Source organism: Theropithecus gelada, chromosome 3 (assembly GCF_003255815.1).
Source record: "Theropithecus gelada isolate Dixy chromosome 3, Tgel_1.0, whole genome shotgun sequence".
Taxonomy (NCBI): domain Eukaryota; kingdom Metazoa; phylum Chordata; class Mammalia; order Primates; family Cercopithecidae; genus Theropithecus; species Theropithecus gelada.
In genome coordinates, this window is record NC_037670.1 from 179,586,119 (window position 1) to 179,598,844 (window position 12,726).

At 52.9% G+C, this 12,726-nt stretch overlaps 1 protein-coding gene across 3 annotated transcripts in view; it reads right to left on the reverse strand.

The window, feature by feature from the left end:
* Positions 1-12,726, reverse strand: part of CNPY1 (canopy FGF signaling regulator 1) — a 104,971-nt gene that overhangs the window by 61,790 nt on the left and 30,455 nt on the right. Inside the window, exon 1 of one of the 3 annotated variants that reach the window (XM_025379469.1) lies at positions 466-536. In XM_025379469.1, coding sequence (XP_025235254.1) covers positions 466-495 — 30 coding nt within the window. In that variant the 5' untranslated portion in view covers positions 496-536. Of the gene's footprint in view, positions 1-465; positions 561-12,533; positions 12,647-12,726 lie in introns of those variants that run through there. The other 2 variants (XM_025379468.1, XM_025379467.1) reach the window with 2 other exon arrangements.

Sequence of the window (12,726 nt, forward strand, 5' to 3'; positions counted from 1 at the left end):
GGCACATCCGCGAGTCTGCTCGCATCTTCCGGCTCGGAACATGCCCGTTCGCCAGAGAGGGAGGGGAAACATAACGAGCTTGTGCCGCATTCCCGATGGCTCTCCACGCAAAGTTAATGTGTTTAAGCACACGCCCAAGCGAGGCGTGCACACCCACCTCCCCGCGGGTGCAGGGCGCGCCTCCGAACGGCAGCGAGGCGGACGCTCCGGCCAGCGCAGAGCGGGACCGGCTCCGCCCCCGGTGCGTGGGAAGTCCCGCGGCACCAGCAGCAGGGTCCAGCGCTTCGCTCCATCCTGGTCCCGCGTGAAACCCCCGAGGGGCCAAGTGGGTATCAAATGTGGATTCCACTCGTCCACAGCGCCGAGCATGATGAAAATCTGGGCGCCTCTGGCCGGGGAAGCCATAGCTATGGGATTAAGGCGAATTTCTCGTGGAGACGAGGAAGACGTGCAGTTTGTAATTACCTGCTCCCCGTGGCACAGTCCGTCCTCCATGCCTGGCTCTAACCGGACACACTCAGCGGCTTTGCTCTCCCGGCATTGTTTCAGCACCCACCAAGAGGATTAAAAATAATCTCTTTCCCTTTTAATTTTGTGTCCCCCACATCCCCTCCTCCTCCTCCCCGCAGCCCCTGGGGACGGCATGAATTTTTAATCCCTGAGGTTTGAGGGGGGAGGGGGTGTTAACCCCTTGTGGAGGTGGCGCCCGAGGCCTGGAAGCCCGGGGGGAAAGGTCCCCCTGCTGGCCCCGCCGGGAAGAGCACTGCGTGCCCCCAGGACTCTGACCATGCCCGCCGTGTGTGTGCACTGCCCAGGCCAGCGGGTTAGGGGCCCGAAACAGGTAAGCAGGAGAAGCTGCCGTTCCTTTCCCCTGACCCAGGCACAGTCTCCTGATGGCCTCAAGTGCCTCCCCTGGTGCCCAGATAGGCTGCCGGCCACACAGCTGCTCCACGCCTTCCCTGTCTCTGCTCTTTGAGCTCAAACACACAGGCACACGCGCATGCACACAGACACACATGCACACACACGTGCACACACATATGCACACACATGTGCACACACACGCACACCTGCATGCATAGACACACAGGCACGCGTACACACGTGCACAGACACAAACACACATGTGCACTTGCATGTGTGCACACAGACACACACGCATGATGCAAACACTTGCTCCTGCTCCCCCAGGTTTGAATTTCCACCCTGGCCTTTCTGATGACGTCAGACCTTAGCATGCGGGGCTGATGTGGAAGGCGGATCGGCCGCAGGCAGGGGCCGCTGTCTCAGCGTCTGGGGGTGGCCAACTGCACTGAGCGAGGTAGCCCTGGTGGCAGGTCTGGGCAATTCATAGAATTGGGTCCTGAACGACCCCTACTGCCCCCACAGCAGCAAGGGGCTGGCATGGAGACTGGAACGTGATGGGATGCCAGCCTCTAGTGAAGGCCACAGTCAGGCCACAACTAACATGCAGAGCACAGGGCTTTCTGGGCACTGAGGGAGTGGGCACTGGGCAGCCCCCGGGCAGGAGAGATCAGGCTGGGGAGTCAGAGCTCGGCCTTGGCCCGGTGTCTATGGGCAAGGGACACTGGAGGGCATCACCTATCTTCCTGGGAGGATATGACTGAGGAGGTCGGTGGTTCTCTGGCTCTGGTGGGCACAGGACCTCAGCTCGGGGAAAGGGAGGTTGAGACAGCCCAGTGGTGACCTGGCTGATGTGAGAGCGGGACTGTGTTCAGCAGAAAAGGCGGCTGGATGCGCAGGACATTGCAAAGGGCAGGGAGAAGGCTCCGCTCAAAAACAAACAAGTGGCAAAATACGCCTGCATCCCGAATTCCCTAATGCCAAATCCAACATCTGTGGGGCTCCTACCTCTGTGCCCGATCAGCATGCAAGCACTTCTGAGATGGACCCAGCATTGGTGCCAGGGCTCCAATCATCTTGGACTATGAATGCCAGCTGTTCCCATGTGCCCTGCCTCCGGGAAGGTGAGCTGTGCCGGACCAGCAGCAGAAGCTTCAGGGGAGAGCCTTCTCTCTGCTAATGTTTGATCACTTGGGAGAGGAGGACGGGAGCATTTCAACGGCAGATGAATCATGATCCAGAGATGGGAGAAGCCAAGAGCTTACAGGTGCACACACTCAGGCACCATGGCAGCCAAACACATAAGGCATAAGGATACACTCAAGAAATGTACAGAATCCACAGGAATAAGACAGAAAAGCTTTACTGAAGGACATGAAGGAAGCCGGAAATGAGCAGAGCACATACCATGAGACAGGTCCAACCGGCTGCCTCCCCAAAACGCCTTCTCCCTTCCTTGCCCACAGACGGGGCCTGATTTAATCCCAGAAGGCTTCGAATAGGGAGGTGACATTCAGGGCCCATCCTGCCTTCCACGGGGCTGCAGAGGCTGGAAAGCAAAACCCTACGCTTCCAAGACTCATTTGCACCTGGAGGGCTCTATAGGATTGGGGCCATGTCGTCGGATGCATTCCTCTGTGATTTAGAAGGTGGTGGACGGAGAGCCCGACTTCTCACCGATTCTGCTGTTCTCTGGTAAGCACGGTCTACGGTCATCGGGATTTTCTGGAGAAGTCTACAACATCTTCTCATGGGAATCAGTATGGGGAGGGTGTTGTGATATGAAGAGGCAGGTAAATTCCTTTCCATTTAAAAGAGCTCAGGTGTTTCTGAGATTTGCAACTGGAGGCTGGCAGGTACATTATTTGGTGCAAGATTTGGCTATAGGTAGTAAACCCTCCAGGATGAGATTCTGGGCTGGGCTGGCCTCACCTGGAAGGGTCAGAGGCAGTGGGGTCCAGATGCCATTTGAAGTGGCATGCTGTAAATCCATGGCATGCAGTGGCGAAACAGGGACTTGCAGCATTACCTGTGGTCACCTGGAGTGAAGTACCCAGGGAAGGGGAGGCTGTGGACAACTGATCGCCCACTGCAGCAGACAGGTCCTGGGTGGGGCAGGTTATTTCTGCAGTACTGGGAGGTTAGCAAGCCTACGGGCTGCTCTGTGCTTGAAACCTATAGTTACAGGTTTCAGGAAACTTCTCAGATCACCAAATGCATCCAGGGCCATATTGAGGTGCCTTTCTTTGTCCCATGCTACCAGGCTTCTCTCCAGTGACCAGTGACCTGCTGTATGGTCACCACACTCCACTTCATCCTCCTCCTGGACACAGCTTGACTGTTTCCAGCCCCTCTTCCAACTAAGTGAGGACATGTGCTGGAGTCCCAGCCATGGAACGTGGGTAGAAGCAAGGCCCCTTATTGTTAGCCCTGCCTGTAAACATTTCCCACAGAATCCTCCATGCTCTCTCTCCCCATCTACCTGCTGGATGAAGAGGACTGTGGGGCTTACAGGAGGAGGAGCCACAAGACAGAAGAGCCTGGGTCCCTGAATGACCAAGTGGAGCAGAGCTCCTTGCCAACTGACACTAGACTACAACATAAGCAAGAAGTCAACTCTCAACTCTCGTGGCGATCCACACTGACACCAGGCGGTGTTATGGTTCTTAAACTATCCTGACAAACACACTCAGTAAAGAATGATGCCAGCAATTTAAACAAAAATGAGTGATGGTGTTTCTCTTTTTAAACAAGATAGAAAAGAAATAAAATAGAAGATGGTACACAATCAAAGCCACCAAACAAATTAAAAATGTATACAACCCTGAGTCCTAGGGACACAAGGACCAGAGCATCCATCTGTTCATGCTTCTTGCTCTTCTTTGAGAGGAAAGGAACATGAGGACTGTAAGTAAAGGAGCCAGGGCTATTTATTACTCAGCATGCTAACATCTGCTCATGTCCTCTACATGGCTGAGAGGTGAGACCCACGTGTCTCAGAAGAGCAGGTCCTTGGCCAATGAGAGTTATGGAAAGAAGAGAGAGTAGCAGCAGAGATAAAGGGGGAAGCTACCTTCCAGCCCCTCCTTCTGAGGACTCTCAAAGCATCAAAGGACACATGCAAGGAGCAAAAATAGAGGATTGCATCAGTTCCTGAGGCTGCTCCAGGGCCAGTGACACCACCAGGAATGAAGCTGGACAAATCAAGTGAGGCCCACATCACAGCTTTCTGTGGTTTTTGTTTGTTTGTTTGTTTGTTTGTTTGTTTGAGACGGAGTTTCGCTCTTGTTGCCCAGGCTGGAGAGCAGTGGCACGATCTCAGCTCACTGCAACCTCTGCCTCCCGGATTCAAGCGATTCTCCTGCCTCAGCCTCCCCAGTAGCTGGGGCTACAGGCATGTGCCATCACACCCGACTACTTTTTTTTTGTATTTTTAGTAGAGACAGGGTTTCATCATGTTGCCCAGGCTGATCTCAAACTCCTGACCTCAGGTGATCCACCTGCCTTGGCCTCCCAAAGTGCCAGGATTACAGGTGTAAGCCACCGCGTCCAGCCTCTGTTGAATATTTTAAACGAAACAAAATCATGTGTCTGTGCATAGCTTTCCATCTTATTAAGAACGATGCTACATTTAGAATAGGAATTTCTACATTATCATGGAATTATTTTGATTTCTAAAAGCAACAACTTCAAAACTTTATGTTTTAAAATTTCATAAGTAATATGTTTATTATAGAAAAAATTTTAAAAGATAAACAAAAAAAGAAAGAAAGAAGCTCAGCAGTAATACCGAGAGACAAGAACTGTGACTACTGCGATGTATTTCCTGAGGCTCCCTCCTGCAGCAAACAGATAATACAGACACGTGAGAGGGCATCAGTATGTACAGGTTAATAACCTCTTTTTTGCACTTAATAACAGGAAAATACCCTTCTGACTTTTTCACATGGCAATTTACAGGTTCCTGTGAACAACATTTTCTTGCACCATCATGTTTCTCAATTGTTGCGGAAGTAATTTACGTATTACAGTGGTATCCATAGGCCAACAACCCTTGTGAAACAATTTAGGAGTAGTCCCTGAAACTCCTGGTTGCTAAGTGTGGCCTCCAGCCCTGCTGCCCATCTGCACACCATCCCTTTCTCTTGTGCTTGCAAGAAAATGCAAGTAAGTACTAGGGACTGTTGTCACCAACCTAATTTTCAGACACTGGGGACCCTGCAGGCTGGTCTCACTCTCTTCTGAGCTCTCTGCCTTCGCCCGCGTGTGACCCTGAACTGTGGCAGATCTGGGGACCGCCCACCAAAGAGCCCTCCCACCCGCTTCCTGCTAATCCCAGACTCCGCCCCTCCTCACGTGCCCAGGACAGGTCGCACCCCTACAAGGCCCCAAGCTTGGGTCTGGACTGATCTGAGGGGCGTCTGCGGATGCCCCACTTGCCCCACAGTTGGTCTAGCCACAGGCGTTAGAGGCCCTCCTGACCCATGAGATATGAGGGGGAGTTCTGGGGGCTGGGGGTCGGGGCTGCTGGACAAATATCCTCCTTGTTAAAAAAGAGACCCCATGCAAAGCTGCTCACTTTTCTGCTCTGAGCACCGCTGTGGGCTGACTCGCGCCCCCTCCTATTCACTTCCTGCCCACCCCACACCACCTACCCTTCACTCTCTAAGACATGGTGTTCACGCTGGCGGCTGCTGAGGTCTCTGGGTCAGAGTGTAAGCTCCTATTGGGGAAGAATTCCTCCCCTAGTCCACACCACACATAGACCCGGAGTGCTGATCCAAAGGAGACCAGTGCCAGGGCACATCAGTAGGAATCTGAGCCCCAAGGCTGCTGCCACCAGGGTCCAGGAGCCGGCTTCGGGCGCCTTTCTTTGTCCCCCTCCCCACCCCACCCTGCCCAGCTGTGGTTCCTTGGTCCATAGAAAGCGTAGGCCGCTAAACCAAAGCTGTCACTGCTGTAATATCAGGATTCAGAGATGTTCTGATTTTCTTTCTGCAGAAGGAGTCAGGAATGGTTGCAGCATTGTTTGGGTATTAATAATCTTCCCAAATGAAATACCTTTAGGCTACTGTATCATGCTGGGGACAGCCATCTGCTATAGTAGCTTTCTATTTTTTGGACATGACCCACTTCTTACACCAAAACTCATTATATAAAGTGTCACAAAACATACTTTCCTTTTATATAAGATGTACTCTGATATTTAGTATATATTTCTACATTTTTGTATGCCACTACACAAATTTCATGGCCCTCTAGTGAGTAGGAAAATTGCTGATGGACTGAATTCCCCTGCACCTCCTGACTGGCCTGTTAGAATAGCCCGCCCTCTCATTTTGTCCATGTACAGTTGTGCAGGTTGCGCACTGCACAGCTCCAGGATGTTATAGTACCCTGTTGTTTTGTAGTACCTAATGGAATGGGGTAGTTCTGTCAATAGTGTGGGGGCAGTGGGAAAGCTTCCCTTCTGCTCCCTGTGAAGGTTTGTTGAAATGACTGAAAAACAGATTAATAGGGGAAAAAAGCAGACAAACATTAATGTGTGTTAGCCTGGGAGCCATATGAAATATGAGACTCCAACAAGGGCAAGATGGTTGAGACTTAAATATCCTTTTCATGGAGGAGAAGGAAGTAGGGGGCCATGGGCCATCTTAGAGGGATAGTCAGTGATTCTTAGGAGAAATGAATGGACCCAGGAGGCAGATATTATCTTGTCAATGATTCTCTTAGGAAACTGAATAGGACCAACAAGTTACGGGAAGGTGAGGGGTAGAACTGCACCGTGAACAAAGATTTTCTTCTCATGTGACAAAGCCTCCCAGGTCATCACTTTGAGCTGCCCTCAGAAGAACAGACGAAAAGTCTGTCTGGGGGTGGTGGCGACCTTTAGGCTTTTCTTTCCTCTGGTGGCTAAATCTTTCCTGGTTATTTGATCAAATTCCACAGGAAGAGATCTTGACAATTGTATTTCTTTTGGAAAGAAGTTTCCTAAGTCTGATAAGGAAATTCCAGGGAGAGTCTCTCTGCACTTGGGGGCTGGAGGAGGAAACAAGGTAGAAAGTTCAGGATTCTGAGAAAACTTCAAAGGGCTTCCAACGTCCTTTAATTCAAGTGCTCAGCTTGCCAAAGCCCTGTGCGTTGGGGTCTCGTTCTCCTCATCCTAGCGCTAGCAAATGGGATTGGAATTTGTCTAAATTAACTTATCAGCAAATTAAATTAATACTAATTTGTCGAAATTAAGTGAGTCACTAAAGCTTTCTGGGCCTCATCTGCATTTCTAAAATGAAGTTAATTACAGCGGCCCTGTTTACTTCCCAGAGTTGTTTTTTAAAACTTCAGTTAAAGAAGCATGAGGCGTTGGTACAAACCCGATATTGGCCTTGTCCTCACTGCTGCTGTTGGTGCTTTCTGATTGAACTTTCCAAGTTTCATAGAGAGCGAGGCCTTGCTCTCACACTCAGCCAAGGCAGAGGATGCCCCTGAGCTCTGCTTCATCATTTACGATACCCTCGGTGAACACACATTTCCTGGGTCCCTGTGGGTAACACACATCTTGTGCTGGTGATCCTGAATCCAGTGACTGGAGTTCGGATGCTCAAAATCTAAAAGCAAATGTGAGCCCCTCGACTCCAGCTCCCTGACCCTGGGTGCCCCCCGACCCTGGGTGCCGCCCTGAGAGCAGCAGTGCATGCGTACCCTCATTCAGGAGGCCGGCCTTTCGTCACTGGGAAAGGAGGCGGGTAAGCAAATGTGAAGTAACTGCCTCCAAATTGTCTTCTGCTATGTTGCTCTGTTTTAGGAAAAAGTGCCATTAATCCAATCCGTTTAATAAACAAATAAATAATAGGGAAATAACTGCAGTGCTGAGATGCTGGCTGCATTTTGCTGAACAGACGAGGCTTTGTGCCAGTGCTGAGGAGCTATCAAGTGAAGACATCCCACCTACTGTGGCAGCGGGGGTGGTCTCCCACCTGTCACCAACAGCCTGGGGCCCAAGGAGGCAGCTCTCTGAACTCTCGACTTTAGTGAGCGCTCCCCTGCAGAGCCTCGCCGTTCCCGCTGTTCTGAAGACAGAGACCTCTGCGAGCGGAGCGCGCGCTCCCTGCGTATCACGAACATCGAGCAAGACGGGGCACGTGAATTTCGTTTCTCAAGGAGAACAGCACTAAAATCCTTGACTAGGGAGAATGTTTCCAATGGAGCAAGGCAATCAATCCCCTGAGATCTGTGTACATCGTGTATCACTAAACAGCTTCCGTCCTCTGTACTTTTACAGGCTGTCCCATAAAGTTGGTAACATTGAAGGCTTCTGAGCTAGCTTGAGAATGATGTTGATTAGAATAATATGCATTATTTTCTAATCATTCCCCGCACCATACGACCCACAGCTTCCTCCCTTCTAGCCTGCTTGGAGGGTCAGCCTCAGATGATGGGAAGGGAGGCCAACCGGGCTTGGCTTTGAGGCTCCCCAGAGCACCCCCAGTCTGCTGAGTGTGGGGCGACCGTCCAGTGGGTCTTGCTCTGTCTAACTCAAGGGAAGCTGGGGCACCGTTCCTCGAGGGTCTTGCTGCCTAGCTGGCCAGGAGTAGAGTGTGGATGGAGCCACACGCCCTGAGGTCCTTCCCAGGAAGGAAAGTCTTCCAGCCTCACACGGGCCTCCGTAACCGTCACTCAAAGGCAGGTAGGCAGCCCTGGTGCTCAGAAACCACGGCAGCCCTGCCCTACGGAGGGAACGCTTTGCTTGACGGGACCTTTCAGTACTGTCTTTGTTGGGATTCTCCCAGGGCTGTTTATCGGGAAGGTTCTGGAAACACTGGAGTGGAGGGGAAGTTCTGCTGGAAGGCAGCCAATGAATGCTGCGTTTGCAAGCCGGCTGCCGTGGCGGGGGCAGGGTTGGGGGAGAGAATTCTGCCGGGAAAATCCTAGAAGCCGGTGTGGAACGTGCAGTGGGATGCTCGCAACCCCTGCCCTAGGGCCTGAGAGCTGACTCCCTCCCTGCCAGGCTGAGTACTGTCAGGCAGGGAAGGCAGAGCTGGGTAGGGGAGTCAGGGGAGCCAGAGGGAGAGCAAGTCCTGCTTGGTCCTGCCAGCTGCTCTCTGGACCTAGGGGTCTGGGAGTCACCAGGCTCCAGGGAGTGACCCCCCAACCATGGTCAGGGCACCCCTTGCCCATGGGCAGGCATAGGGAGCCAAGTGAGGAAGGTCAGAACAGGGGTGAGGCTGGGGGCGCGATTCCTGCAGCCCTGGACGTGGGCGTGGAAATCCTCTTCGTGGCAACCTCTGCTTGCTCCTCGGGGCTCACCTGAGCTTCCTGACCGATGCTGGGGCCTCACTGCTGGGCCTCACGTGGAAAGAGCCACTGCACACCCCTGGGGCTGGGGGATTTCTGTCTGAGCTGCAATGGGGCTAGTAGCAAAGTACACAGAGTAGAAAAAAAGCGGGATCCCCACATATCCCGGGGCTCCTGCAGCACAGCCAGACCCAAAGACCCGCCCGCTGCTGGGAGGACACGCAGACCCTCATGGGCACCTGGCCCTCATCTGTGTCTGTCCAAGCCCCACATCCACACCGGGGACTGAGCCAGTGTGGGCAGAGGCCTGCCTGCAGCCACAGCCCTCTGACTTGCCGCTCTCTGGGGGCCTCCTTTGACTCTTCTTCTAAGCAAGGGATGCCTGACCTGAGAGAAGCTGGTTTGCACATCTCCTCTGTCCACACTGCCCTCCCCAGAGCCACCCCAGCCTGAGGCTAGACGGAGAGAATAGCCCGGTATGGACACAGGCCACTTTGCACCCATAGGGTCTGCACGGTGCCCGAGAGGCCACTCACTCGCTTTGCTTCTTCCCCTGGCTCCCCTTAGGAACTCGGGTTCTCGGGGGAACCCGCCTCATCCCTCTCACAGAGGAACAGCCTCTCCAAGGACCCTGTGGCATCAGCACCCTCAGCTCTGAGGACACGGCCTGTGTTTCATTCCATCCTGACTGAAGTCCAGAAAGGAGGAAAATGCAGGCAGGGTGTCCGGCCACCCTGTGGCCAGCCGGACCGGGCTGGGAACACCTCTGGCTTCGAGGCTCCTCCAGGCAGGATGACGGAAGCCCGAGACCCTCTCGTTTGGCAGCTGTGTACCTTCTTTTGTTCTTCACTGAGGGCCAAGCTGAGCATGGGCTCTGTGAGGTGCTGTGTGGAAAGAAGAGAGTGGCCCCCGCAGTAACACCAGCCTGGCCCCCATCCCAGTCCAAGCGGGGCAAGGGCAGAGCTGACTTCACACTGCCAGATCCCCTGCTTTCGAGTTTGGCCAAGCAGCCTGCTGGCAGAAGAAAACAATGCCACAGGAATGTCAATCACAGCAAGGAAGGGTTTTCCAAGTGGGAAGGATGAGAGACCTTCTAGAAGTTTCCTGGGGAAGATGGTGCAGCTCTTTGAAGCATGGGAGTGGTGGGACGTGATGGGGTCACTGCGTTGTGAGTTAGCCAGAGGCAGGAACTGCTGAGCCACACCCCCACCGCCAGGCCACGCCATTCCCCAACACGAGGGCTTTAAAGACGAGTTCTCTAGCACGAGGAACCCACACGCACGCCTACAGGGTGCGCCATGTTTGCAGAGAGAAGTCTCTGTGTAATGCTGGCCTGGGCTACTTCTGACTGAGCAGGAGCCCCAGGCAGAAAGATCACCTGAGATCAGCACCAGCTCCTTGTAGCTGTGACTCTGAGATTGCCCTGGGCACACTGGTGAATGTAGCAGCCGAGCTGCTTTCAAATTGCTTTGCAGACTGAGTGTTCCTGACAAAATCAGAGAAGTCATTTCAACTTGATCGCCTTGAAGTGGAACATCCTTGAAGACAACAGAAAGCAGGGGAGGGTGTGGCCCATTTTCTCCAGGCAAATTTAATTCCCTTCTGGGATTAGACACACTGGAAAGGCGTAGGACTCCCAAACGTGAACTCCTGGGTCACATCACTCAAGGATGAGGTGTGAATTCGAGGAGGGTGGAAGGTACAATTTGGTGCCATCCCAATCCCCGCATGGCCCTCCATCCACTGTGGGAGCTGTGGCCACTCAGCCTGATTCCCCCTGTTCTCATCAGTAATGCAGAGACGCTATTCTTTCTGCAGGGTCAGTGTCAGGACTAGAAAATCACTTAAAGACTGTCACCCAGCAGCTGTCAATAAAGAGGGGCTACCCGGCTCCTCCCCTTCCAGCCCCTTCCTCAGGGCTCTGCAGTCATTTCCTTGGCTCTCCTTTGTCGGCCCGGTAGAGAAAGACTTCCTTTCTGCTGGCCCAGGAGCACTAATGATGGGTCTGATAGCCCAGATTGAAGTTATTGAAGTATTGAGACTCAACTTATCTTCAAAGCCATGCTAGCTGGCACACACCCCCACACCTACACATATGGACACGATGCACACACAGACAGGGACTCACATCTTCCCTGGCCCTGCTTGACGGTGGGAATCAGCTCTGGGCCGGGTGTCAGGGACCAGTACTGTTTTGGGTTTTGTGGAGGCACATGTCCTGCATTCAGGTGACCACAAAGGATCTTGAGATTCCTGGGTGCAGGCGTCAGACCTGCAGCAGAGCAGCCAGTGGGCCTGCACGGGGTCCCTCCAGTGGACTTGCCAGACATGCCTCTTGAAGGATTCATCTTTGAGTGTGCCTTTGGGGAGGCAACACACCCAACAGGGATCCCTGAGAGCCCAGCACTCTCCTTTAGAGGTACTGACCTGTGGATGGAAATTCCTCCCTCGTTCATAACTGAGGCGCATTAGAAGCCTGGGGCACTTTTGGTAAGGGCTGCCTGTCACAGCCCCACAGTTCAACCACGGCACCCGTCGGTGACTCTCCTTTCCTGCCCTGTCCTCTTTGGATGGGCACACAGCTCCAGGAAGACATAGACCCCACACAGACAGCCTGGCTTGCATTATTTAAGGCAGGTGCAGTGCACCAGGACAAAAGAAAGCTGCAAGAAATCCAGACCCACTTCTGTTTAGCTTTGAGTGAGTTGGGATATATTGGGGAACACCTTTCTGTTAATATTTCTCCTAGAATGATGCTGAAATTGGCTTGTGTGCTCTGGGCACCTAGTACCTGAGGGCTCAGAGGGGAAGGTGTCCCCTAATGGGTCCCTCCTGGTGTCTTAGATTCCAACCTTCTAGCACCCCACTCACCACCTCTGATCCTCAGGGGGAGCCCCTCTCTAGGTTGTGCAAGAACATTTCTTCTTTCTCCATAGCCAAGTGTCCGGTCCGTTACAGAAAGTGGGTCTTACAACCTGCACCCCCAACTAGAAATCTGCACATCTTGGAAGGGGAGGGAGTGTGGTACCCAGGAGGGGGCCGTTCTGCTTTGAGCATCTCTAGGCCACCCCTTTGGCCTCTTCTGGGCCCCCTGCTGGCCTCACCAAGAACCATGGACGCACTATTTTTATTCTGATGAAGAACAGTGCCGAAACGTCTTTCGACTTGACGAGACACAAAATTTAGGTGCTGAGAGAGATACTTCAATTTCAAGCTTAAAGATTACTTTGGGTCCCCCAGGACTCAGAAGCAATTTAGAGCTGATACCCTGAACAAGAGAAAGGTTAGAAGATTAAGACCAACTGCTGTTTGGATAAATGGTTGGTAATTGCCCATATCCGCAATTATACACTGGCACATAATATCTTTTCCGCTACCTTTCTCCTCTCCTGCGTCCCATCAGGATTGATTCGGAAGGAGCCCACCTTGGCCTTCTTCTGCCGAGCCTTGGTGATGTCGTGCTCTACCTCGTCCATCAGGGCCCTGCACGCTAAACAAGACACAAAACAGCTGTGATCAGAGGAGGAAGAGAGCCAAAGCCAGGCCTGTGCAGGTGGCCTCTCTGGGAGG